General features: G+C 43.0%; 1 protein-coding gene across 1 annotated transcript; it reads right to left on the bottom strand.

The window, feature by feature from the left end:
* Nucleotides 1-442: 442 nt before the first annotated feature.
* On the bottom strand, nt 443-26,085 carry NEUROD4 (neuronal differentiation 4). The gene is made up of 2 exons (XM_069231038.1): nt 25,687-26,085; nt 443-3,984 (listed from the first exon to the last, which is right to left on the bottom strand). The coding sequence occupies exon 2, from the start codon at nt 3,973-3,975 to the stop codon at nt 2,962-2,964; it is 1,014 nt and encodes a 337-aa protein (XP_069087139.1). The 5' UTR covers nt 3,976-3,984; nt 25,687-26,085; the 3' UTR covers nt 443-2,961.
* Between the last annotated feature and the right edge of the window lie 1,600 nt (nt 26,086-27,685).

The raw sequence follows: 27,685 nt of genomic DNA, 5'->3' as shown, positions 1-27,685 counted from the left end.
TGGCGCTTCAGAATGGCGTTAGCCGGCGCAAAACTTTTTGACGCTAAACTGCGTTAGCGCAGTTTAGCGTCAAAAAGTATAAATATGGGCCCTGATATTTCCAAGAGGAAAATCGCACTCAAACATCTTTTATCTGCGCCTCAAAAATCACAACTCAGTCTGTATGCAAGTAATGTTGTGAGGGAATGAGTGTTTGGAGTGCCAGTAATAATTTTGGCTCTCAGTTGCTGGTGGGCGTGTCATCTCAGGGCGGACTGTATTTTCTTCTAGTTTTCGACCACGGTAACATTTGGTTGTGATTCGTCTTAAGGAATGTGCAGTCTTACCGTGCTCATTTATTTGCACCATTTCAAGCTGCATTTTTAAACTATATTTTTAAATTGTGTGTAAGTCTAACCTTTGGCATGTGTGACAACGCCTCATTGTTTTTTTTTTTTTTATTGGTAAATTAAGCATGTATGACAGCAAGTGTTCTATTTTTTTTGTGCCCTGCCCCACATGCATTTATTAGGGCGTGTGGATTCTACACCAGTGGTTCTGATATGTCTGGCAATTCACCCGTACAGTCTTAAAAATAATCGGCAACATTTTTGCTATTTCTGGAAGGTGTGCAAGCCACAAAGAGCATCTCCTTGCTAAAGGTAGATCTATTTGGATGATGCCTGGTGCGTCTCACCGTTTTCTCTGGATTTTTCAGTTTATGTGAGTCCAACATGTTTTACGCTATTAATTCTGCACTGTCGCATTTTGGTGAGGGAGTACTGAGTAGCCAATGTGGCACATTTTTGGGGGTGGGTGAGCGGCTTCTCTGGTGTTAAATATGTGTTCCCTGATAATGGTTGCAAGTCTATTCTTTATTAAAAAATAGACCCTGGCGATAAGCAACAGCGAACTTTTCTTCAAAATGACCTATGAAATATGATAAAGCAAACATGAATTTGAAATTTAAATACATGATATAAATGTAACAGCAGTTAAAACAAGTGTATGATACTGATGCGAAAAAAGCCAGTGCATAGAAATTAAAAGCAATTTTTTAAAAAGTGGCGAATGAATGTGAATATGTGTGAGATGAGTTAGAATATATATTTATAAATATTGATGGGGGCTACTTTGAATGAGAAATTCGGACTGTTGCTGAATACTGACTAAATTTCATAGCCATTGTTTGACAGGTAAGTGAAGGCTAAAAATGATTCTTTTAAGCTATACTGTGGAGCGTTCTCTATTATGATGGAGTAGGTATTAGTAATCTAAGAAACCTACGGATATTTAAAAAGTGGAAACGTCCATGGAAATTTAGGTAGGATATAGTTCTTGTGAAACAGCAACTTCAAAAATTCTTAGTGTATATTTATGATAAGGGACAAATAAACTGAAGACAATCGAATTTTTGTTCAACATGAAACAGTGACCTATAAAAAGATGCTAACGCTGGGGGAAGTAATTTAGAATAGATATAAGGTTTTGATTAGACTAAATCGAATCAGAGATGAGTATTAAATCTGTATGTAAACTCAAATGTATCATTAGTTAACAAGTGCTTATCTCGATTACAAATGTGGTGGTTTATCCGTGAGTCAACGTTTGCTAGTAGCCGTGTACCATATTGATACATAAGTTATGCGATCTAGTACAGTAAATAGGAGTCTGGCAGTGCAAATACCACGGATGAGAGAGTCTGTGTCGGCAGTGTTTGGTTGTGAGTACACGAGCAGTAGTGTCTAGTTTAATAAATTCAGCCCTTGCGCAGATAGCTTCGTTTCCTTCATATCTTTTCCTTCCGGAGTCTTTATTGTAGACGAATACTTTTTAGAAGGTCAACAGCAAGGTGCAATCAAAGCACATTGTTTGCACTTGTCGGTAGTGTGACCTCTTGTGCTTTGATATATTTTTAATGTAAGTTCACGATTGCAGCAAAGAGGAGAGCAAAGGCTATAAGCGATGGTGGGTTTTTGTTTTAGTACAGCATAGCATTTTAAAAAGGCTAAGCCTTTGGCGGTTGAGATCTGGTTGCAGGACTCACTGCTGGGGCGAGGGTGGGGGGCCAGTAAAATGTGCCTAGTCTTTCATCTTTAAGCAATACGATGGCAGCACCCCTGCCACAAGATATGTTTCTAAAGTGAAATGCAAATGAGAAACTAACCAATGGACTTGTTTGTAATTGTGCTTTTGTACTCTGGGTATTCCGTATATATGTAGTTTTATTGTTGAGCATGAGGAGCTTCTTCCTTGTATATGTTCATCCACCACTAGGAACCAGTGATCTTGCAAGCTTGTAAGCCCCAGTGGCTTTGCACCCTTCTTTTCACACAGTCAAGGGTGTGTGCATAAGTATATTTACCCCTCCATCTAATGTGTGAATGTGAGGACCAGTTAATTTGATAACTACAGAACCAAATTATGTACCCACACGCTACATTTTTTGTTCAAAACATCTGAGCACTAAATGTGTTGTTAAGTCTTTGTAGCAATATCAATCAGTCATAGAAAGTTAAAGTCATTCATATCAGAGTCTTTTTCTCTTGAATAGACTTGGGAAATCAGTATTTGTAGTCCTCTGTTTGGATTGTTGCAGCCTTTGGGACTGTATAAGCCAGCAAAGATCAAAAATCCACAGACTGATTCTGTAAGAGACCAAGGCAAAGGAAGACAGTTCAGATTTTGGAGGTTTGGGTTCCTCATTCATAACAAGGAGATAAAAGCTTCAAGGTGACTACTCAAACTGGTGGTTGTGATGACGCCTGAACAGCAGTGCATGAAGTCTTTATTGTGTGAGTCTGTCTCTCTTTGCTGTATGCAATGAGTTTTCCCTCTAGGTTATTAAGAACCTCAGTGCTAAATTTGCATCATTTACTCTTTGAGCGTTTTTTTCCAGTTGAGCAGTATTGACCTATGAAGCTTTCTCAGAGTATGCTTGACTTTTCTTTGAATTTTGGAGAGGATGGGAGGGGAGCCCTGCTACTCATTATATATTGCATGGGGCCCAACTACATGATGTGGATAGGTTTCATAGGGCATGTCTAAAGGAATCTCATACCGAGGCACTGAGGTCTGAAAGTGAGGCCCATGTCCATGAACTCCACCCATGGCAACTGATGGATAGTGGGCCATGAAGGCATAGGATTTGTCTAGGTCTGGAGAACTCTCTTGCTTCAAGGAGAAGTTACCAGTGATGCTCAGTGGAGGGGTTAGAGGGCCATCATAAGGTGGGGTGGTGCAGTCTGAAGGGTGATTGACATAGGAAGTGTCCACTAAGCTTTTGAATGTGGGTGGCTTCAAATGCAGGAGATGGGATTCCATGCTTCCGTATGGAGGACTTGGAAGTCCAGGAGACTGATAGCTGAAAGGATGTCCTGGATGGCCTGGAAGGACTGCTTCACACAAATGCGTCTTTTCTTCTGGTTTATCAAAAAACATTGTTTGAGATCCTAATTGCATGCAGCCAGCTACTAAATTGCTGGTGGGCTGTGACAGTCCTTTACATAGCATTTCGATAAAGCCTTTCTCTTCTGCTGTTTGTCCACTTTCTAATACCTCTGACAACGCCCAGATGTAGTTCCTGGCGAGCCTCAATGTTTCAATCTTTGATAGCTTCTGAGTCTTAGAATAACAAGGCATCACACGTCGGAGGCTCTCCAAAGCATCATTGAGCCCGTGCATGCGTGAGCGCTCTCTGGCGTTGGCCTTCACACGACGTACTTTGAACCTCTCTATCCTTGCCTTTGTCATTTTCTTCTTCTTTGGTCCTCTTCTCTTGGGTTTTTCACCATCTCCATCACCCTCTTCCTCTTCTTCCTCTTCCTCCTCCATGCTGCCATGGTCTTCGGTGTTCATGGAGCTTAGCATGTCATAGGCAGAATGTTGGTGGTCTGACTCAGCCATGTCCTCCTGGGAGCTCATTGTATCATCCATCCATGCTTGGACATTAACTAACTCATCCATTTCTTTGGATTTTGCAAAGGTCTTGGCCATAGTGGAAACCTAGGGAAAAAGAATAAGAAAAATGTAGTGGTAAGTTATCTTCTTCAAGAGTTTTGCAGAAGACATGGAGTGCAACTGTTCACCTTGGTTCACATCTGCTGAAATCATTCAAGAGCAGAATCATTCAAGACCATAACCACTTGACCACACTCATTTATCAGTCTGACTCATGTGGACACGGTGAATTCTGCCCCTCTCATGTTCTTTTCAAATCCACATAGGAATCTCAGCTGAAATATATATATATAGTGCATTAGGGTTAAAATTTCACAGTAAAATATATATAGTACATGAGGGCTTGCGTTTCACAGGTAAAAAAGTGGACACACTTAACAAATACTTTATTTCCACGGGCTTATTCACTTTTGGCTTCATGGACTTACAACCTTGCCCCAAAAACTCTGGGCATTGTTACCTATAAAATGGAGCTGCAGGGAACGTGGCCATTTTTTTTTAGACCAAATGGTGTTCTAGGGCTGAGGTATATCACTCATTGTGGTGACTTTGTATCATTTCTACTTGTGTACTTCATGTAGTGCTTTCTACCATTTTTATGGACCTTGCACAACTTTTTATTTCTTTGGCTCCAAGAGCTCAACTTCTTTAACTCGTTCTTGGAAAGAACCAAATTGTTAATTGGACAGGATAAAAAGATCAATTAATTTCTCAGAAAATTTGATTTTTCTTTGAAAAATGCGAACTGGTGAGAGAATACAGGGAGTGCAGAATTATTAGGCAAATGAGTATTTTGACCACATCATCCTCTTTATGCATGTTGTCTTACTCCAAGCTGTATAGGCTCGAAAGCCTACTACCAATTAAGCATATTAGGTGATGTGCATCTCTGTAATGAGAAGGGGTGTGGTCTAATGACATCACCACCCTATATCAGGTGTGCATAATTATTAGGCAACTTCCTTTCCTTTGGCAAAATGGGTCAAAAGAAGGACTTGACAGGCTCAGAAAAGTCAAAAATAGTGAGATATCTTGCAGAGGGATGCAGCACTCTTAAAATTGCAAAGCTTCTGAAGCGTGATCATCGAACAATCAAGCGTTTCATTCAAAATAGTCAACAGGGTCGCAAGAAGCGTGTGGAAAAACCAAGGCGCAAAATAACTGCCCATGAACTGAGAAAAGTCAAGCGTGCAGCTGCCACGATGCCACTTGCCACCAGTTTGGCCATATTTCAGAGCTGCAACATCACTGGAGTGCCCAAAAGCACAAGGTGTGCAATACTCAGAGACATGGCCAAGGTAAGAAAGGCTGAAAGACGACCACCACTAAACAAGACACACAAGCTGAAACTTCAAGACTGGGCCAAGAAATATCTCAAGACTGATTTTCTAAGGTTTTATGGACTGATGAAATGAGAGTGAGTCTTGATGGGCCAGATGGATGGGCCCGTGGCTGGATTGGTAAAGGGCAGAGAGCTCCAGTCCGACTCAGACGCCAGCAAGGTGGAGGTGGAGTACTGGTTTGGGCTGGTATCATCAAAGATGAGCTTGTGGGGCCTTTTCGGGTTGAGGATGGAGTCAAGCTCAACTCCCAGTCCTACTGCCAGTTCCTGGTAGACACCTTCTTCAAGCAGTGGTACAGGAAGAAGTCTGCATCCTTCAAGAAAAACATGATTTTCATGCAGGACAATGCTCCATCACACGCGTCCAAGTACTCCACAGCGTGGCTGGCAAGAAAGGGTATAAAAGAAGGAAATCTAATGACATGGCCTCCTTGTTCACCTGATCTGAACCCCATTGAGAACCTGTGGTCCATCATCAAATGTGAGATTTACAAGGAGGGAAAACAGTACACCTTTCTGAACAGTGTCTGGGAGGCTGTGGTTGCTGCTGCACGCAATGTTGATGGTGAACAGATCAAAACACTGACAGAATCCATGGATGGCAGGCTTTTGAGTGTCCTTGCAAAGAAAGGTGGCTATATTGGTCACTGATTTGTTTTTGTTTTGTTTTTGAATGTCAGACATGTATATTTGTGAATGTTGAGATGTTATATTGGTTTCACTGGTAATAATAAATAATTGAAATGGGTATATATTTGTTTTTTGTTAAGTTGCCTAATAATTATGCACAGTAATAGTCACCTGCACACACAGATATCCCCCTAACATAGCTAAAACTAAAAACAAACTAAAAACTACATCCAAAAATATTCAGCTTTGATATTAATGAGTTTTTTGGGTTCATTGAGAACATGGTTGTTGTTCAATAATAAAATTAATCCTCAAAAATACAACTTGCCTAATAATTCTGCACTCCCTGTAGTGCAGTCAGTTTCACTGCTGGCTGAAAAAAAGCATCAGTAGTAGCAGACTATATATTCTGCTTATTTCGTTTTATCGTTCATGGTACATCAGTTGAGTGCGTGGCAATTTGACTAAGGTTTGCTTTTATGAATATTTACAGTTTTAGAAGACTTTTTAATGGGGAATTGTCGGCTTTTGATAGCATATAAGTTAGAGGTAGTTATTGTTCTAGAATCAGATCTTTTGGTTGCCTGAGATGTATGGCTCTCTTTACTGTATCTTTGCTTAAATTGTCAATAACTACGCTAAGACTCCTACCACTTAAGTATTTTCTAGCCTATTCTATAAATGCCTGATTGGTTCCTATTAAAAGGGAAATGTACTCCTTGCTTTGGCAAAGAGAGGCCATCGTCTGTACAAAAATACCAACCAGAATACAGGAAAAACAATTGCACTTGCCTAGAAGGAAATTCTAGTTGGAAATGCCACCGTGCCTCTTCCTTTTGCCAGCAGTCGTACCCACTAATCTTCACCTTTCTTTCCCCCTGAGCAAGCACATGTATCCATTCTACACAAGCCATCAACCGGGTTGCTTTCAAGACTCTTGCGACATAGGTCAATTTATGCAACATACTGGGATAGGTCAGATCCATACCAGATGTCAGGATAGCCACATACAATAATTATTTACAGTGGCAATAAAACTAGAGAGTGACATTTTTTCTTGCATCGGTAAATTATTTGCTCGTGGAGCACCATGGCACTGCCTGCACGTGACACTCTTGCCAGCCATATCTTGTTTTGTACTGATGTTCACCACAACGCGAAAACAAAAGTCACAATACAGACACCTTTCTCAATAGCATGTTTTTTTGGTGGGACGTTTTGGGGGACATAGACGCCCATTGGCCTCTCTATGGTGATATCATTATCTTTGCACACGACTGTAAAAGTTTACGTGTCTTTAATTGGTGTGAACCCCATGCCCTAAACGCTTTGTGTTTGGTGCAATAAGGAGCGTTGGAAAATACATGGTAGATCCCACCACTGAAGTGTACAGATTCTTTGTTTCCTAACTTTCGAGGTACACTAGTCATAATTTTGAGTCAATATTTTAATGATCGGTGTCTTGACATGTTTTTCATATTATCATATAGTGCAATGACATCCTGTTCCTGTTCCTTCTACTGTACACACTATGTTCCGAACCACAGCGTCTCTTTGGAGATCACGAGAGACAGCAAGCCTGCACGTAGGACGCGGTAGTGTTCCAATTTTTAAGCTCCAGGTCTGTATTTTTACTCTCAATTTTGGTAACCTGACCGCTATCCTTTCGTTGAACCTTAGTTACCTCTTTTGAATTATGAAAGAGTATGCGCTCACAAAACCCAACCCAATCTGGACTTCGTGTTAATCAGAACAGCAAATCCCATCGTCCCCGCTTAATCAGTCCGCGCGGCTTAACGTGTAAGCTTCAGCCCTGACGTCAGCCGCCTCCACTTCCTGCCAGGCGACCCGCTGAGAAAAATGCAGCCTCGCCTTCTGTGGACTTGTCGCCTTGCCACCTCAGCGAAGGAGCTGCTGCCCGTGTTTTAGTGTATTGGAGTGAGTTTCTGAGAAGGGCAGCAGCTCTGCTGCCTGTTCTGGCGCTGCCAAGGCGTACTTCAGAGAGGGAGCTGCTGTATTGCCTGCTCTGGCCTGTCAACAGTTCATCATGTGAAGATCCTGCAGTGGACCTGACAGAATGCAGCCCAGAGAGGCAGATCGGAATTGCCGCCTTCTCTGGTCCTGGCAGCTGTTCACTGTGAAGAAGCTGATGTGAGAGAATGCAGTCCAGAGAGTAGCTGTCACAGGAAGCTGCAGGGGTGCCTTCACTGGAGCTGTCAACTCGTCACTTGAGTGAAGGATCTGACATAGAAAATCCAGAGTGTAGTCCATAAAAGCAGCTGCTTTGTGGGCTTCCTAGAATATCTGAGAGAGCAATCCTAGGGAGCAAAATGCAATGCTTCCTGCTCGGAACTTTTCAAACTGCGGCTCGATAGAGGACACTGCTGTGGCACTTTGTTTGCAGCTGCCACATTCTATTCTCAGAGAGGAAGCTGCTGTACGGCTTGCTCTAGTCTTTCCAGATTGTAGTTAGAAAGAATGCTGCTGCATGGCCTGCTCTATGCTTTCCAGATTGTAGTTAGGAAGAAAGCTGCTGGACGGCCTGCTCTATGCTTTCCAGATTGTAGTTAGGAAGAAAACTGCTGTACGGCCTGCTCTATGCTTTCCAGATTGTAGTTAGGAAGGAAGCTGCTGTACTGCTTGCTCTAGTCTTTCCAGATTATAGCTAGGAAGGAAGCTGTTCTACTGCCTGCACTGTTTCTGCCATTCAGCTACCCGTTAGTGACTGCTTCCTGTGCTGCCTAATCTGGTGCTGCCACTATGCAGTCCTGGGAGGAGACCTCCCTGCAGCACGTTCTGGACCACCCAGGCCTTATTTCCAGGGTGGACAGAGACTATTCTCCTAGCTTTGAACCTTTCACACTTAAGTCAAGAGAAGTTGCCCCAGGACTGTCTGCTCTGGTCCTTCCATCCCACAGTCTGGAGATGCCGCGTCCGCGCTCCCTGGTTTGGACTCACCAAAGTGTGCCCCAATGAGGAAAGTAGGACTGAAGAAGCAAGGAGGAAATAGCAGTGAGGGAAATTGCTATTTGAAGGGCAAGTTGGGGGCCTACCCAGATTCTGCTTTGATCTGTTTAAAGGTCACTTATTGACCTGAATTTTTTTAAGGGTACATGTGGGCATCAACCTCATTTCAGAGGACAAAAACATAATTACGAACTCCAGGCTTACTACCCCAGGCTGGCAAAATTCCATTACTGTGAATTTTCCAATTCCCTTTTCCTCCAAATATTTGAAAATTTGAAAGATAGACACATCAATGAGAGCGGACAGTGGAGACAAGAAACCTGATATTGAGAAAAAGTGGCAGGAAGCAAGGGCAGGAGGTAGTGATACCAGGACGTGTAGAGACTGAAGGATATAGGAAGCTGCAGAATGTTCAATGTCACTGTGAGAACAGTTATTTTTGAAACCTCATACTTTCATTGACTGCTGTATGAAGATGAAGAATAATAAGACGGCATTGGTTTCTGGCTGTGAAATGTATGTTTTCTGGAAAGGATTTGAGTTCCGGCAGTGTCCATCCTTCTCGGCTCTCCCAGAAAATTTGAGTACTGAAGCCAGTGGTTCAGTCAGTGGACTACTATGTCACCTGCTGTGATCTGTGTTTGACCCATGCTGATTGGTCCCTTAGCCTTTCAACCTCTTGAGCTTGATAAACTGAGTGAACTGAGTGATCTATCTATCTATCTATCTATCTATCTATCTATCTATCTATCTATCTATCTATCTATCTATCTATCTATCTATCTATATATATATACACACACACACACAAGTGCCCAAGGGTGACTGTATACTTTATAAATAGATGTTCGGTGTCATTATGTTTTGTTGTCACAATTTCACACATTTGTCCTATAGTGGGATTCATAACAATTTTCAGCATTTAGCTTTGCTAAATCTCTTTTTTAAAATTCTTCTCCTCGATGCTTGACATATATTTTGGTTCAACCAGGCCGCCACCTTTATCTGCCAGCCTGACACTGCAGTGTGGAATGAACATCAATCCCTGCTCTGAATTTAGCAGGCATTGAATGGTAAATTCGTCTGGTGAATTCTCCAAGTTTTCCTACATTCCAGTTTTCTTTAAATATTTATGCACTCATTCTTTGCTGGTAATGTAAATGAGCATATATGGTCCAAGGGTGCCTGCTTTGGTGCATGGCGGAAATTGGTGCATGAGTGCAGGGGGAGAGGACAGAAAAGCACCATATCTTATAGATACAATATATTTCTGCCCTTTCCCGGTAGCGCAGGATGGCGCAGCAAGGTACTTGCTGCACCACCCTGCAGTACGGGCCTCGTAAATGAGGTCCACAGTGTGCACATTTTTTTTGTATTTTATTCATAAAGTATTTTTGCATGACCAGTTTAATTGTTATGGAAATATAGGAATTATAGGCAACAATGTTTTGATACTTGTCAAGAAAGAATCAAAATTCTACGTATTCTATTTAAACATTAATGCCATCATTATATGCTTTCATTTTATGTTACTGTGTCATATTCAATTCAATGTTGCTAAATTAGAAACATTTCACTTATCTGCTTTGTCAGCAGAAATGCTGAAGTAGCAGCCATTATGGGCTCTTAATTATCATTTAGGTCTTAGAAAGTCATATGATACTGACATAGTAATATCAACCCGGTAGGCAGCACAGAATATTTTTATTATTGCTCAGAGGAGTCATCACTTGCGAAAGTCGGTATGTGTGGATAGTCTCATACCCAATGATACTTAAGATGCCCTGAAGCAGACCTTTGTTGATTCTACTTGTATAGAAACACTAGTACGTAGCACTACTTGTTAGAATTATTCCATACTATATGTTACCCTTTTGCACCCCAGAAGTAAATACCTGCAGTGCTGCAGACAAATATACTTTTGATTTCAGATGTTCAGTCGAATATCATCCACAGAAATGGCCCCCACGCTGCACTGCTCTTATTGTGTATCGATCAAATAGCTCTGTCCCACAACTTGTTCCATCCCCTGAGCAGTCATGATCATGAAAAGGGAAGGTCTTCTCTTAGTGCCACTCAGAGATATTGGACAAGCATTGACACCATCGGTTTGGGGAAATGATCAAGATACTAGTACTTGCAGGTGGCACTTATTATCAACAAAATTTGGTCCAGAGAAAGAGAAAGAAAGAGAAGTGAGAAAGGAGGGAGAACATGATAGTCAAACAGTGACAAATAGAAACGCAAGAATGAAAAAGAACCTGCAAGATAGAAATAGATATGAGAAGTGTATCATAGTACAGAAAGGCATGAGGTGGAAGGGCCAACTTTTTGTTCGGGAGCCCATGGCTGGTGCTATCAAAGATCAGGGTGCCGAATACCAAGGTTTTATAGTCTTGATTCAACCTCATTCCTCTTCAATTCATCACCAGACACACCCTGTCTCTTTATCTGACTCTTGCAGGTTCTTCTTCATCCACAGTTGCCTTTCTTACTGTTTTCCATCTTTCTCTTTCTCCTTTCCCCATTTTGCATATTTCTGTTTCTTGTCATGGTTCAACAATTGTTGCGAAAAAATAAGTTCCAGTCACCAAAAACGAAATATGAGGATTTTAGCCAGTGCAGTTGTATGGGGAGAAAATTGTCCTGATATTCTCAGGCTTTTGTATTCCCTATATATCCTATATGAAAAACAGTTGTAGTCCTTACATTGGTGTGACATACACTGTAGCCCACTCCATATAGCTACATTTGTCTGTGGCTATACAGAATAGAAAATCATTGTCCTACTCTTATCATGACAAAGGGTTGTCTGATAGTTTGATCACGCTTGGTGTGAGAGATGATTTCTCCCATTAGTGCCATTAGCCTTGACTCCTCGTGCCCTTAGTTAAGATTTGAAGGTTAACTCCATATAGCTCATCCGGGCTGGCTTCAGGTATGGGTGAATCTTTTGCTACTGAGGTTTCCTAGGTGGTTGCATCACTTATAGGTCTTATGTTAGAATTTTCCTCCAACCCCAGCAGTTAAACTGGCATCAGGCACACAATGGCAAAATGGCACTGCACCAGTTTTTATATCTGTTGCTATGGCAGTAGTAAGATTTCAGTGTTTGAATTGCTGTTTGCTTGTGGATTGTCAATCATTTCCTCTTGGCGTACCAGTCCTAGTTTAACACGTTATTCCTCTCCAAATCATCTTCCAACTTCTGGCATCCCACATGTGAGGTTTATCAGGGATTGAATCCTGTTCAACTGTTCTATTTAAAGAAGGCCAGATCTTGCATGAACCGAATAGCTTATTCTTTTGCCACAAAAACAGATCAATTGAGTCATATTATGTGTTTCCCGAGCACCAACAAGAATCAGACGATTATATTAAATTGCAACCAGAACGAGCTCCACTGGACATTGACAACCATGTACAGTATCTTGAATCAGAGGACCAGTCCACCTCATGCATCTCAAAATGACTCTACAAGAAAGGCAGGGTGGTGGATCTCTGAAGATGTTGACACTTCCTGAAGTCGTTCCCCTACCCCAGGCTTGAGAATGTAATGACTGCTGAACTCTTAAAGTAGGTGGAAGAGGCAGTCCTGTCTGTCTTCCATGAAATTGATTTGGGGAGCTCGAGTTTTGTAGTAGGTTTGAGGTGTTGTGTACATGATGTTGACGTGTAATGCTTATTATACATCTAATTATCCTGCTACCTCTACAAGTCCTAGTATCTCTACCTCCTGCCCTTTCTTTCTGACACTTTTTCTCCTTATCAGGTTCCTTGTCTCCGGTGTCCGCTCTTATTAATGTGTCTTTAAAAATATATATATATATATATTTGGAGGAAAAGGGAATTTGAGAATTCACCGTGATGGAATTTTGCCAGCCTGGGTAGTAAGCCTGGAGTTCGCTATTTTGTTTTTCCCTCTAATTATCTTAAATGATGTGAATATTTCTGTGTGCCAGACTAGTAGCTGCCCCATTCACAACTGTACTACAATGTTCACAAGCAGCCTGGCGTAGATGGATACTTTACTGGAATGGCTTCCACCCGTTTTGTCTCCATCATGACCAAAGATAGAAGAGATACCTTATTTGACAAACTTTCCGATCCACATTTTGACAGCTTTCTTTGTCATGATACTGTTTCCTTACCTGATCTCCTTCTTAACAAAGACTGACAGGTGCAACTTCCATAACAATCTCCCTCCATTACATGAAACTATCTGATTTTTATTTTCAGTTTCCCAAACAAAGATAATTACTGCAGAACAGGTGACCGATCATATTTGTCGAGATTCTTCTGTCCAAGCTCACCATGATGATTCTTAGAAGTTCTATTGATTTAGGCTACCACACCATGTTTGATGGCATCCGTTATATAAAGACATTTGTGGTCTTACACAACTTTAAATTTGTTTTTATGTCTTTGTCTATTAGTTCCAACCCTGAGTTTCATTGCTCCTTCTTTTATAGTCGTCTGGCAGCATAACACCAGAAAACTGGCATCCTATTTACAGGTACTTAACAGTTGTTGAATTGAGAGCTGGATTTGAACTCATGCCTGACTAAAGAATATTACGAATTTTACAAGCCTTGTCATATTGCAGGGAGAAGGAATATATCCCCATTTCCTTCACTTCCCTTAAGAGTTCAAACATTGCGCACAACTCTTGCAAGAGGGTTACTACTAGCTTCCCCTTACTAATGGGTCTAAACTCCTATCTTGTTGTCTTAGATCGACCCACCAGAATTCAATAATCGAGATTAAAAATCTTTAGACTCTAATGGGAGATGTCTTAAACTGCACATAATGACAAATCATTGACGTATAATATGCAAAGTCATTCAGTTCTATGGTTGAACCTTCATAATACAGGTATCTGTCAAAGACTGGAAAGATCGTTAAGTCTGTGGATTGCTCCCTCCTAATCTGCTAACATCTTCTCTTACTTTCAGGTCATGCGTTCAAGTGCTGTGAAAGTCATCTCAACATCCCAAGTTTGTTAAACTGAGCACGATTGCTTTGGGTAACAGAAAGATCTGTTACATAGCTTAGAGATAAGATGTAGCATTAAGCTCTATTAAAAAAACTAATTACTAACAAACTGTTCATTCACGATATAGGTGTAGCGGAAAAGTTTGCCCCACTGTGTACATTCAGTAGTGAAAGGACAAAGATTTCCTAATTAACATTTGTTTTTTAGCAAAGCTGTGAAATTGCTACACCTGAAGAAGCTAGTTGGGTCCAAATTCAGAGTCTGATAATTTTCCATTCATAGCTCAGTTACACACTCTTCCTTCTTTGGTAAAGTCGGGGTTTGGGGGCAGAAATAATCGTTTCAGGTGGGCAAACAGACAAATCATAGAAAAAAAGTCCTATGAAACCAATTAATTGCTAACAGAAGATGCCATTAGTTAGAAGTGGGCCATTCGCTTCCCCCTTGAACCCCACCCACCTACACACACAAGTGTTGCTGGCAGGCGCAACAAACACTTTAGTGTTGGCAGGTAATAGGAGGGCACTTTGTGAGGATTCCTAGGGCCTGCTTTGTCATCCAACGTATTCATCACACTGGGAAGGGTGCTTCAGTTTTATAAGTCCATAAGTACAAACAGTAGAAATTGTGATTTACTAATGTAAGAAAATGTACATGTGCTATACAGCGATTCCTAGTTGGACACAAATCAACATATATTATGAATATTGAGGTAAGTCACTGTTTGCGACACATTAAGAATAATAACCATCACAGGGTTGGTAGCCTGCTGGGGTCAGCAGTCCACCATGTCTGTGATTACTTTTTAATAAAGCAAAATCCTTTTTTTCTAAATCGAGCCCATTTTCTACAAAGGTAAATGGGATGTGTTTAAAAACAAAGTGAAACTTTTTCAGACTCATTTTTTAAGGGTAGGCAGTGGCCTGTGGGAGAACTGTCTGCTCTCAAAAAGTATTGTGTTGAACGTTCGATAAGGGGAAGGAGTCCCATGGAATACCCTTCCCATTTGCAAATTGTACAAACTCCTTTGAGGTGTCAGTAAAAAATTAATGCTTTGCAACCGTCATTCAGTCGCAAAACATTCAAACATACCACTGTGAATCTGTATTTGGAAGGAATGCCCTAAACATTCCCCTTCGAAATACCAAATCTTAAGTGAAATTGCAATTCAGTACCAGGGTACTGAATTGCAGTTTGGTATATGTGCATTAAAAAAAAGTTTTTTTCGGTCGCAAACAGGCCAGTTCTGTGAATCGTCGCATTTACGACCACAAAACGTTTTGTTTATTTGCCCCTTAGTCTTTTGGAACATGTTATTTTCACCTCATTGTCTGCCTCTAGCAGGTTGTGAGCAAAATCGGTTCATTTAAATCATGGTTGCATGACCATTTTATAAACCAGTTGGAGAGGACAGAGAAAATATTACACAGCTCTCGCTACATCTGTGGTCCTTTCACTTACTTCTGTAAGTCTACTTTGCGGACTGATTTTTTCAGAACACACTGTCATATGGTTTGCAGATTTAGAGATCCTCCTTTCAGAGGTTCATTGGGTTGTGGGTCTCGTGTAGATTACCATAACCTGAGGTTTCAATCCGTATGCTATGGAAAAATAATCAGTTAATTGTTGTAATTGTGTATCTGTTTTCCCTGAATGGTGACAAGATGAGATGTGGTTACTTTGTTGGTTGGTGCAGTCGACATCCTTCTTAGTTCACTGAAAACGGATTTTGTGTTTTTTTGTGGAACTATAAGTGTCAAACCATAGTGTCTCTCGAGATTTGAATTTCTTTCATTAACTGCAGGTCTTCTTAGTTTGCTAAACAAATCTCCAATTTATTCTAGCAATTCTACTTATTCTTTGTTCTTTTGTCATTCTTCAACGATACAGTATGTTAATGTATGAAGCCATCTTCATAGACAGAAGATCTATTGGTCACTGTGAGATCCTGATGACCCTACAACATTCTAGCCACCATGTATTCCACACTCCTGATCTTTCTGTGGTGCCACAGCTTTCTGAAGCCTGGGATAAATTCTTAAATATGTACAGAATTTGCTAATTTCCATAAAGGAAACTTAAAGAAGGGGCAGCACCCCACCCCCAAAAAGTCTCAACTGTAATAAAGGTGAGAGGTTTGCCCCCACTTTCATTACTGTACCCCTTAGTCCATCTCGTCAGTATATTGGGACTGAATTCTACATTGGGGTATGTGAAAGTATTTGGCTACTGGCAAAGCATTCTGCTTTCTCAAAATGTAATCTCTGGGGCTAAATGACCTATAAAGAGTATTTTGTGCAAAAGTTCCCCTGCAAAACTTAGGCCCAGATTTATGCTAAAGTGGTGCAGCACAGCACCACTTTTAAAATTCAGGGGGGGCACTGTATTTAGAGGAATACGGTGCACCCCTGCATTTCCCCCTGAGCTGGCACTGAATTAAGCTGTCTAGCGCCAACACAGGCATCCTTGCAACATAGTGTAAGGGTGTCTGCGTTGAGGAGATAGATTGGGAGGAGGGGCCCCTTCCTGCACGTAAACAATCGTCCATGGCATTTTGCTACTTCTGTGTGTCCTGCAGAATGTTTTCTAGTTCTTTTTCTGAGAGCTGGGTCGTCCTGTCTGCTAAACAGTGGTGTTTGTGTGAAATAAAATCAAAATAAACTCTGACCTTCAGTTTAATTCCACGTGGTGTAAGTGCCAAGACTAGGCAAGAAGGTATGACTAGGCAGATGCTTACCATCATGGGATGCACAATAGCCAGTGCACTGCTGTACTAGTAACAATGCCCCAGTCTGGTGCTGCCTGGCTGCACCAAATCCACCTTCGACTTGGACAACACTGAAGCTCGATAGTAACAACAATAAGCTACTTCCCCACTTAGGCCTGGGGTGTGGAATCGGATGCTGAAAAATAATGACTCCCTTCCTGATTTGGCTTCACAAATCCCTGACATTCTAATCAGCTCCCAGCCACACCAGGCTAATTGATAAAGCAATGAATATGCTAATCCAGACCCTCTTGGATATCGTGTTTCCCGGCTGTTGAGCAAAGAGATTTTATTTTGCGCCCGCACAAAAACAGATGATGTAAGAGTCATTTGTGACCTTTAATCCTCATGTATGTGCTTTGGAAGTCAAAGCTTGATATTAACTCTGACAGCAGCAGCGAGGTAACAAAACAAGCATCAAGTTTTAACCCAAGCGAGAGCATCATCCAGCACCTTCTACTGCAGGCCTCACCCCATTGTACACCAGGGTTGCACGTTATAAAGCATGCTCTATATTCAGGCCCCGTGACCCTCCGCAGACAGGTTATATGCTCATCACATGTCTGCAGACGTCACTGAGCGTTGGAGGCAGGTTTACACGGCTCCTTTCGGAGCTCAAACCTCCTAGAGCTCTGCAGACAGATTACACATGCATCAGATTCAATGCTTCCACCTCACACCACTTAACAGACAGATTTATACTGTAGATGGACTGTCCATACCTCACACCACCATTTAAGCATGTTCAGTTCTCAGGCCTCCTTACTCTGTACAGACTGGTTACATATGCAACATACTCTGCTCTCGGATCTCACAGCACTTTACAGACAGGTTACACATTATGCTGCGCCTTTTAGCATCATTTTACAGAGAGGTAAAACATTATAAAGTGTGTGCTATTTCCTGAATTCCCAAAGCTCTAAAGATAGGCCACACATCTATCACATTCTTTCTGCAGACCTCACGGCACTCTACAGAAACGTGGCACAGTATAATGCCTTTTCAACCAAGATTCACAGCACCACGCCTACCAGCTACATTTAAACAACGTAAACAGTGCTTTCAGGCTTTAGAAGTCGCAGCATTACAGACAGACTACACCTTACACAGCACACTTTGTCCTCGAGCCTCACAGCAAATACTGGTTCAGCACCTTGTGTCGCCTGAGCACACACTACCCTTCGGCGGGATACATATTAACAGCAGGTTCACGCCACAGACCACGCAGCACATCCGGTAGGTAACACACCAGAAGTGCCTTCTTTCCAGATTTTGCAGAACTTCACAAGAAGGTAACTATTCTGCTACTTTCATCAGATCTCATAGCACATGACAAACATGTTAAACATCTAGCATCACCTTCTAGCTTGATATCTCATGGCGCTTTAGAGGCAGGTAACATATTATATAAAACACCCATCAGACCTTATAGTGTGACACACAGGCTGCTGGAACTGTTTGAAGTTATAACTTTGCCAGCTAGTTTCATTCACCCAAGACAAAGCTTTACTTTGCCTGGCTATCAGATTCCTGCAGCCGAATGTCCCGCTGGGAAAGGCCGTAGGCAATAAGTGATGGGTGGGATAGTTGGATCAATCTCATTCACTGCTAATTACTCTGGGACTTATTTGAATACATCGTGCCTTCTCGGAGAGACATCATCCATATGCAAATCAATCTTCATCCTCCTCCAAGAGAAACTGTCCAGCCCGAGCTGCCAGGGAAGGTCCCCTCAGAAGGGGGACACAATTATTTGGGCGTCTTCAGGGGTGTGTAGCTTGTGCCCCAAGGCATAGCGAGCCCGCGCCCATATCGGGGTACACCCGTCACACCTGGGGCGTTACAAGGGCAACGCCCTGAGCTGCACAGAATAATGGCACCGGCTGTTGGTTGCCAGAATAGGTGTTTTACTGACTGCCAATCAGGGATACCCTTCACACTGAAAACCAACACGTAAAAACGGCGCATTGGTAAGTCAGCATCCCAGGAAGTCCTGCCCATTAAGGGGGACTCAGATCAGTGAGGACACACTAGTGAGTCACTCATCTTTGCAGCTTCGCACATCCCCACCCGAAGGTTTACGTCGTAGAATACCATCTAGCTCCAGACCGCTTGCCACTCTATGCACAGGTTTATACTACATTTTCTATCCCCAGAGCTTGCACCCTGTTCAGACGGCGTAAGCACAAGACGGCTCTTTCAAACCTTACACCCCAGTGTGTACAGGCAGGTTACACATTAGAGAGCACTGTCTTCCAGAGACCTCACAGCCGTTAACAAACAATACAGCGCTTTCAGACACACAGACGTCAGACTGCTTTACAAACAAGCTAGACAAAAAAAAGAGCATGATCTATCCTCAGTATTCACAGAACATCAAAGGCAGGTTACACACATTGACTTCCTGTCCTCTGACGTCACTGTTTAAGTCGGATTTCACACCGTGCACCACCTGTCATCAGATCTCACAGCACTGCACAGATTCTACGTTATAGAAGTAGCCTCTCGTGTTGGGAATGAGAAAGAAATACTATTTTGCCCAAGACCGGTGTTTGTCTAAAGGAAAATGTGCGCATGTTCTCAAAATCGCTTCCCTTCAAACGGAGTCGCTACCCCTCTCTTTTACTTTGACGAAGAAGGTATCCCTGATGAGGGTCCGAGGGGCCCTGGCGGGAGAGAGATCTGGGAACCAAGTCTGCAATTTAGATGGCTGTCCAAAACACACAGAATTGACTGCTTGGGAACTGGTGACTTTTCTGAGCCTGCAAGAGAAGACAGACGGGAGTTTTCTATCACAAAGGTTGGTTGGAAATGTGGTGTCAATTTAGGGTCCCGTCTAGAAGCAACCAGAGAACCAAAAAGGTCAGCATGGCACCGTAGCTGTCACATCCCTGCTCTTAATGTACTTTTCTGTGAAGTAGCTTCATGTTCTGTGACGTAACTTCATGTTTCAAAAAAACTGCCATTTTTAATGGGGCAGGGACCAATGAGTGTGTTCAGAATATGCTTATATTATGCCTGAGGTAAACAGGTCGGTTGTGTCTCTAACTGCCTTGTATTTAGGTGGCTCAGGTGACGGGAGAAGACAGTTCTGCTCCTGAATCTCCTTTATCTGTATGCACGGTGCCTGGCAGGGATCCCATGGCTATACATCTGGACTCGCAGTCTTTGTATCGCACTATCAAACTGTTGTCTCTCTGGGAACCTGGTACGTGCTAGCCACCCATGCCTGGAACTAGTCCGATTGTGTGTGCTGGAGGGGTACGGGCAGGGGTGTCAAATAACGTCTGTATGGTGGCACCTCCGGAACGAGCAACCCGCTGTGTCTCTGGGCTCCCTGTACATCAGGAAGGAGCAGTGCGGTTGTATCTCAGGAAGCCCAGTATCTACAAGCCACCATACCTGGTAGATGTAGACTGGCTCTGTTCTAAGCCACTGATATGCTTAGAGTTAATAGGTTACTTGCTACTCTAGAGTCTCAATATCTGCATAGCAAGGTGCCTGGAAATAAAAGAACATTTGTGCCTTTGTTCCGTGAGTGCTGGAAGGAGCAGGACAGATGTGTGTCTGGTTTCTGTATGGCGCTATGCCTGGAGTAACAGATAAGTTGTGTGTCTAATCTCAGTATCTCGCGGCTCCTATTAAATGTTTGGCATGAGGCCTCATAGGAAGAGGACAATGTGAATTTCAGCATCCATATGATACAGGCCAGGTCCCAGATTCAGCAACACCAAGGCCAAGTGTGCATGGCAGGTCATGCCACAAACATGTAATGTCTGTTAGCCCCCAGTGCACACAGACACTCTACACAGAGGGAACACTCACACCTGCAGGTCCATCATTGGTGCTTAAAGCTGAGAGTGGGAGAAAGAGGGCAATAACAAGCAGGTAGTTCAAGAACACCAATAGGAAGCATGACCCGCAGTCTGATTTATACAAATTGTAAGACTCAATCCATACATTTGGGGACGGATTGTAAGTGCTCTGGAAAATTGTGATCCATGCGTAAACTCTTCCTTACTTTGGGATGGTGGAATGTTTATCGCACCCAGTAACTACAGGGTGCAATAAAGGCTGCTGCCCCCACCTTCATGTTGAATTTTCATAAGTCAGGCCTTCCAGAATTTCACAAGTGAAAAATGTCTGGAAAATACTGGAATATGCAGGTTTTGGTGCAGTAAGAATCAAAATGTGCATGTTATGAGACTAGCTGAGAATTCTTTCACCCAATAAAGCTGACACATCTCAATGTCCGATGTTATCAGTAGTGATAAGTATCCCATCCATGCCAGGCGAATTTTCGGTTAGGCTTTCGGTGCAGGTATCAGAATCTCCACTGTAGATTTTTTTTAACTGTATTGTTTTTGTCCTCTGACTGCTTAACTTGCAGTGGGTGAATCGGGGAACAAAACTCACATTCTGGCTTCTTGTAAGGTCGTTGCATTCATATAGTTCTTCAAACATGAAACATGCATGATTGTTCATGTGCTCTTCTGTGGTCATTGGTGGAGTTTGAAAATTAGGCTTAGTCTTAAGGCCTGACTAGAGGAAAGTTCTGCTCTGTCCTCTGGGACAATGCCTCTTGAAGGTATGTGATGCGGGTGTATAGCCAGCCACATGTCACATGAGCCAGGAGGGTTTGATGTGTCTTTCTGTACCTCAACAACCCCAGCTTCCAAAAGCACCAACCTGCCTGGAAATCTTCCATTTTCTTTATATACTGATCCATCCTACTTTGAAATCAGAAGGCGTAAAGTAACATAACTACTCCTAAATCTTAGCATATGTGTCTGCATTATTTGAAAATCTCGAATCTCAACCTGATAAGCAAGAAAGTAATAACGTAAAAAAATAAATAATAATAAAGCCATAAGCATGAATACTGGCGTATGGGGAAGGAGTGGTTCGTTAATTATCTGCAAAGGTATGTGGGGGTGCCAACCCTAAAAACAAAACGTGGTGACAGCTTCTTGGTAATGGGGCTGAGGTAATGGGTTTCTTGACAATGGGTTTTTTATTTTCACATAAATCCTGCGATTTTTCTTCCTCCAGTCCTGAACATGACTAAACCCTGGGTTTTCCAATGTTTGTTTTTAGGCCTTTAGTGGGCACTTGTGATTGTGCTTTTTCATATCCAATGCAGTCTACTGGATCAAAACGGCGCAACGGAGACCAGAGCATCTGGCGTTATTTTTGTTATGCGCTCTGTTATGAAGACCAGCTTGTGGCTTAGCGGAATAATGATCCGTCCCTAATATCACTAATGAGCCTCCGGGGCCATCTGTGATGACAACATCAATTCTTCCGCCACTGAGCCCAAAAATTCTTCAAGATGAGGCCTGGCTTGCCCAGGACAAGGGTGTATGCTTTCTGCCTTGATCATGTGTTGACCTCTTCGTGGTGAAACAGAATCGATATCGAGTAAGGTTATGATTATCTTTGGAAAGTGATTTTATACTGTCCACCTGCTTGAGTGATTTTGCCCCTCTCTCCAGGGATGGCATTACTTTGCTGTGATGCTGATCCTGCATATGGAAATGCTTTCGAATCTCTTTGAATGGCAGATTAATACATTTTCGAAGATTCTTCTGCGAGATTTTCGTGCAGTGTACAGAGGATGAATTTTTTCTCCGAAGGCTTCTTATCTAGACGAATCTTGAAGGCACATCCCTTAAACATTATAGTTAGCTCTGGAGCTTTACAGATCTCATAGACCCGCACCTTAGCTCATTTATCAATCGAGTCTCACATGTTTCACAGTTTATATCTGTAGGGCAGAGCTACCCTCGTGCAACAAAAAACTCCCATGCTCACCTCCCAGACAGCTAAGCTATTCCTCGTGTTACAGAAATCTCACACAGTAGACAGCAGAGGTAAAGTACACACAGCTGGTAGAACTGTTTTACACGCAAGCTGATTGCATATCATATGTCTCAAGATTCATAAGAGCATGGCATAGACAGCAGAGCTATTTCTCGGGTGGGCCGATTTCACAATCGCATACCTTAAGCAGCAGATCTATTTCATCAAGTTACACAGTTCTCATACTTAAGACGTATTGTAGGCTCATCTTAGACAGCAGTGCCGTACCTCTGGTCATATGCTCGCATGGTGGAGAGAAGAGTTGCCACAGGCCACATGACTGCCATGCAGGTATTTAGACAACACGCGTCTGACACCTTAGATGTCAGAAACGTTTCTTGTAAATCCTTGTTATTCCAGCCGCCCTGTGACCCGGCCTTGTGCTTTCCACAATCCCTGCGGCAGCCTGGCAGTTGTGCTTTTTTATCGTCATACAATAGCCCATCTGTTCCTCGCGCGCACTAAGACAAAGAGATCTGTGAAAAGAGAACTTCCAGGGCAGGGTTGCGAAGTCCGGGAGGGAGAGCTACGCAGGACGGGGCCCTCTGTGAGTGACTGACAGAAGTGACGTATCTTCTTGGGCCGCATTCTCACCAGTGGGCCCACTGGCGTAACCAGTGCACTAATAAATGGACACTAATACACGGAAGGAAATGGGACTCTGTGTGTTGTTTGGATTCTAAAATACAGACATAACCAGGGTTCAGTGCGCCGCTTACGGCCTCGGGTCTAAGGTGCCATTGCACCTGCTGCAGGGATGGAAACTAGGCCCTTGAGTGGGGGTTTCTCTCTGAGTGACTTACTCTGGAGAAGGATCCTTCTGTGAGTGATTTACTCAGTGATAGACTAATTCCGTGAGTGACTGATTGGTGGCGTTCCCCGTCTGTGCGAAGGTCATTGAGCGTGACTTACGGGTGGGATCCCTGTGTGCATGACAAATTGAGGTGCGGGGGTCATCGGGTTGTAAATACTAAGAAGTGTGCTACCTCGGTGTGTAACACTCATCAGTGTAGCCCATTTGAGTTTTACTTACCTAGGAGGGTCATCCGTCAGTATCTAACTTGGTAAGAGTTGAAGGTTCCGCTGTATGTGACTTACTGAGAAGTGGAGTTCCTCTATGAAGGACTGAGTAAGTGATACTGAGCCTCGGTTATCCAGAGCATTATCCATTCTGTGTGATTTCAAATTTGTCCGTGGGAGCATTTCAGGTCGCTATTCTTGGGCAGGCCCATGTATGACTGAAGTAGATGTGGATCCTTATGTGAACGAGCTATCTTGGTGTTGTGGATAGATCACTGTTGGTGTGTTGCTAAGGAGGATGGGAGGGAATGATTGGCACTCTGTGGGTGAGTTGCACAGGCAGGAACTGGGCACTGAGTTGGTGAATTACTCAGAGATAACACATGGGCATTATTGATAAATTAGCAGATTGTGACTGGGGGTGGTGGTGGGCACTCACTGAGTGACCCACAGGTGGAAGAGCCAACAAATTAATAGGAAGCTCTCCCTTTTTACCTCAAATGTTATAATGCTTTGTTTTTAACTTTTTAACATTGAGCAAGAGAGTCGAGCGAGTGTGACAGGCAGACCCCAAATGGAAGCTCGGCTTATTTTAGGCTCAAGGTCCTAAGAGGACCTCGAGATGAGCCAGAGCCCAGCATCCGGCTCGAGCTTTGTGGCTCACCCACCTCTAGGTGGTAGACAATGTTGGTCAGAGTCACTCGTTGACATGGAGAGGTTGGTGGGCGTCTATTTTAGTGAATTCTGAGATACCCAGAGTGTTCCTGCGTGCCACGGTTGACCCCTGTATTTCCGTGGAGAGGGATCCAGTCCCCCCCCACCAACCTCTTTGGAAAATGTCGTTGACAGCCACGGGGCAAGTCGGTAGGATACGTGTGCCTAGCCCATCTCGGCCTGACAGCTCCTCATCTGTGTTTACTTGTGAACCACTAGTAAGGCACTCATCGCAATTCAATCTCGAATATGCCTTCTGTTTGTTTTGTACTTTAGCTTTCACCTATATTTCTTTTTAAGTTCACCCTTCTGTGATGATTTTGTTTTCTTCTTTCGTTCAGTCTCTTCATCGTTTCTCTTTTTTGCAGTCTTTGTTTACCTGCTACTGTTTTTCTCCCTCGACTTTTTCTCATGCTAACTTCTTTTTTCAGCATGTAATTTGTCTTTCTTGAACTCGTCTTCACTTATTCTTATTTCTACATTTGCTTTTCTTTCTTAATGCGTCTCTTTTTTGCCTTTCCTTGTGACCCAGAGTCTCATTTCCATTTTATTGCATTGTTTTTGTTCATTTTTCTTTCAATCTTGTCTTTGCTTCCTCTACTTATCGTCTGTTCCCTTACCTTCGGCGTTTCAATTGTTTGCCACCGTGTTTGACTGCTTTTTATTTTCTTCGTTTTCTCTATTATTTTTACTTTTCGTTTCCTGTATTATTCATTTTTATTCCTTATTTAACATTTTTCTTTGCGTGATCGTTTTCCTTAAAATGTTGTTGTTTCCTTCCTGTCTTTTTGCCTCTTCGTTCTTTGAAATCTCTCACCCCTCTGTTGCATTGTTATCACTAGCATGGCGCTTTCATACGTTCTGGACATTGGACCCCAGACCAGGCGCCTAAAGTCAGAATTATATATACGGACCAAAAAAAAAATGCTATCCAAATATTGACTTGTGAAGTGAAATACATTACTGGACAATAGTTAGACAAAAGTGCATTTGCGATTTTAAAATAAATATTGTGTGCCATACACTTTAGACTGAATAGCACGTGTACAATAAACAGCACATTAATTAAAGTAAAAAAAGGTCACACATCAACTATATTTTGCATGTTTGCGTTTGCTCTTTTCCTTCATTATTCACATCCAGAAAATTGCATAAACCTTTTCACAAACAGCCATGTACCCGTTTTACGTTTGCACTACTTCCGTAAATGTGGGAAAAAAACTCGCGAAGAGCTGAAGCTTTGGAGTTGGAACTCAGCTTCCAGATTTCTAGACAGTTTCGACATTAGCTCAAATATAATTTGTTACGTGAGTTTTAAATATTCTTTTTTGTTTGAAGGAATACCAAAAAAAAAAATACCTAAAACGTTGCAAGAACTAAGAAACACGCCGTCCCCTGTCAACACATCTGCACCTACAGAGAAAATCATTACACCATCAGGAGTGTTACCTGAAGAATAACCCTCGGCTTCGCTGAGCGCCTCTGGGCTTCCTGTAGATGCCCTAAACTCGCGATGTGTATGTGGGCATTCCAGCAGTCAGAATAGCTTTCAGGGGGCTGCTCAGCTCCTGGATGAAAGGGCCCCTCTGTGCTCAGGTATGCGGCGCTGGCTGTATGGATCTCGCCCAGCACCACTTTCAGCACCTCCGGCCGGCGGACAGCTCCTTTCCGTTTTCAGCACCTCCGCTCTGTGGACAGCCCAGCACCTGTCCTCGTTCTGATCTCGGGGCCGCTGTCTTCTATGTCACAAGGTCCCGGCCGCGTTCAGCACCCAGGTCCCCGGACAGCTTCTGCCTCCAGCTCTCAGCAGACAGTATACACTCGCTGGACAGCTGCGTGGTCGTCTGAGCCGCACTGTCAGCTCCAGGATGCTTTTGTGTGGGTGCCTCCCTCTCCAGTCACTTCTGGTCCACTGCTCTTACTGATGCTCCGCCCCCTCTCAGGTTGGGGGTTAGCAACTGGTGGTGGCCAGAGCTCCCCCCGCGCGGGATGGGGAGGTGTAGCTCTCCTTTCAGACTCGTCTGACACAGGACCTCTAGCAGGGCCATCTGTGGACATAATTAGAAATGTATTAGGCTGTGATTTGTCATTCATCTGTTCTCCTAAATTGCAGCAAAACTAAGGCTATCCATTATTTTTGTAGTGCTTGATGCCACTGCCCGTAAGCCTCTTGACGCTTTAAACGTATCATATTTTGAGGTGTTTTGATGCTTAGTTTACTGAACTTATTCATTATTTTACATCCGGGGTACTCCAGATCGTGTTTGCGCTGTACCAGCAGGGAAACTGGATTGTTTACTATCTGGTTTTAGAATAACATGTTGAGCAGACTGGAATCATTGGAGTAAAGTGTGCATACAGATCCGTGCAACGATTGCACTACGTCGCTGAGCCCACCTTTCCAGTTGAGAAATGTGTGCTGCGTTTTGCTCAGGCACCTCTTGATCATTGTGTATTCCATTGCATCGTAATGCATTTATATTGCCGTTACTACCATTGACGAGGCATTGAAGCACTTTGTGGCATCCACTTTGTAAATAAAATTGCAGCTCATAGCACCTTCATGAGACAGGGGAATCGATGTGATCTCAGCATCTTACGCCGGCATTAACTATTCAGATTGTTCGTTTTAACAGTTGGCACACCTTCACTCGCATGCTATTAATCCAGAGATGACACATATCGGAGTCGGCCCGCCTGAAGTGCAGTTTCTGCATGTATGGGCACGCACGTACGAAGCCCTCTCCTCTGTCGTGCTGAGTGGTATACATTGTGCATCGTTCATCTACGAGGGAGGCTGCTTTACGAAGTTCATCTCAGAATAACATTGACGGGAAAGGGCTGGAGGAACTGGGAGTAGGGAAAGGAAAACCCGAGAACATCATGCGCTAGCATCTTCCAACTCTTAGCTGCAGGGCCACTATCCAATTGTCCCGCGTCTTCCATGAAATGAAATCCGTGCACAGATGGCACAGAGATGCCTGTGACTGAGGCCGGCTCGTCTATGGTGGAAGCGACATCTGTGCCACGCTGTCAAGTGCAAAGCCTGGAGGGGAGGGGGAGCCCCTTAGTCTGGGAGCCAGAGTCTGAGCGACGCAGGAACACATGAAAAAGAGGAGCAGAGTTCAACACAAAGAGTAACCCGAGTCACTTCTTCCTTCTCCCTTAAGTTAGGACGAAGCTTCAGTCAGATGAGTTTGTCATCCGTGCGTCATTACAGTCCCTCTTTTGCGCCTATTTTACTCCCACGCGCAGGTGCAATGTTTATATCAGCAGCAATGATGAAGTGCAGATTTCATTTATATAGCGCTTACTGCGTTCGATGTTTTTAATTTTGCAACAGTCTCCCAGGTGTTTCTTTTTTTGTTTTCGTTATTTTCTAATGGGTGGTTGAAACAGAAAGAGGAGAATACCCGAACTGGTTGAAAAATGCATTCACCATCGATTG

The sequence above is a fragment of the Pleurodeles waltl genome, chromosome 4_2 (assembly GCF_031143425.1).
Source record: "Pleurodeles waltl isolate 20211129_DDA chromosome 4_2, aPleWal1.hap1.20221129, whole genome shotgun sequence".
NCBI lineage: Eukaryota > Metazoa > Chordata > Amphibia > Caudata > Salamandridae > Pleurodeles > Pleurodeles waltl.
Note: the sequence above shows the minus strand (reverse complement) of the source record. Positions and strands in the feature narration are given on the sequence as shown.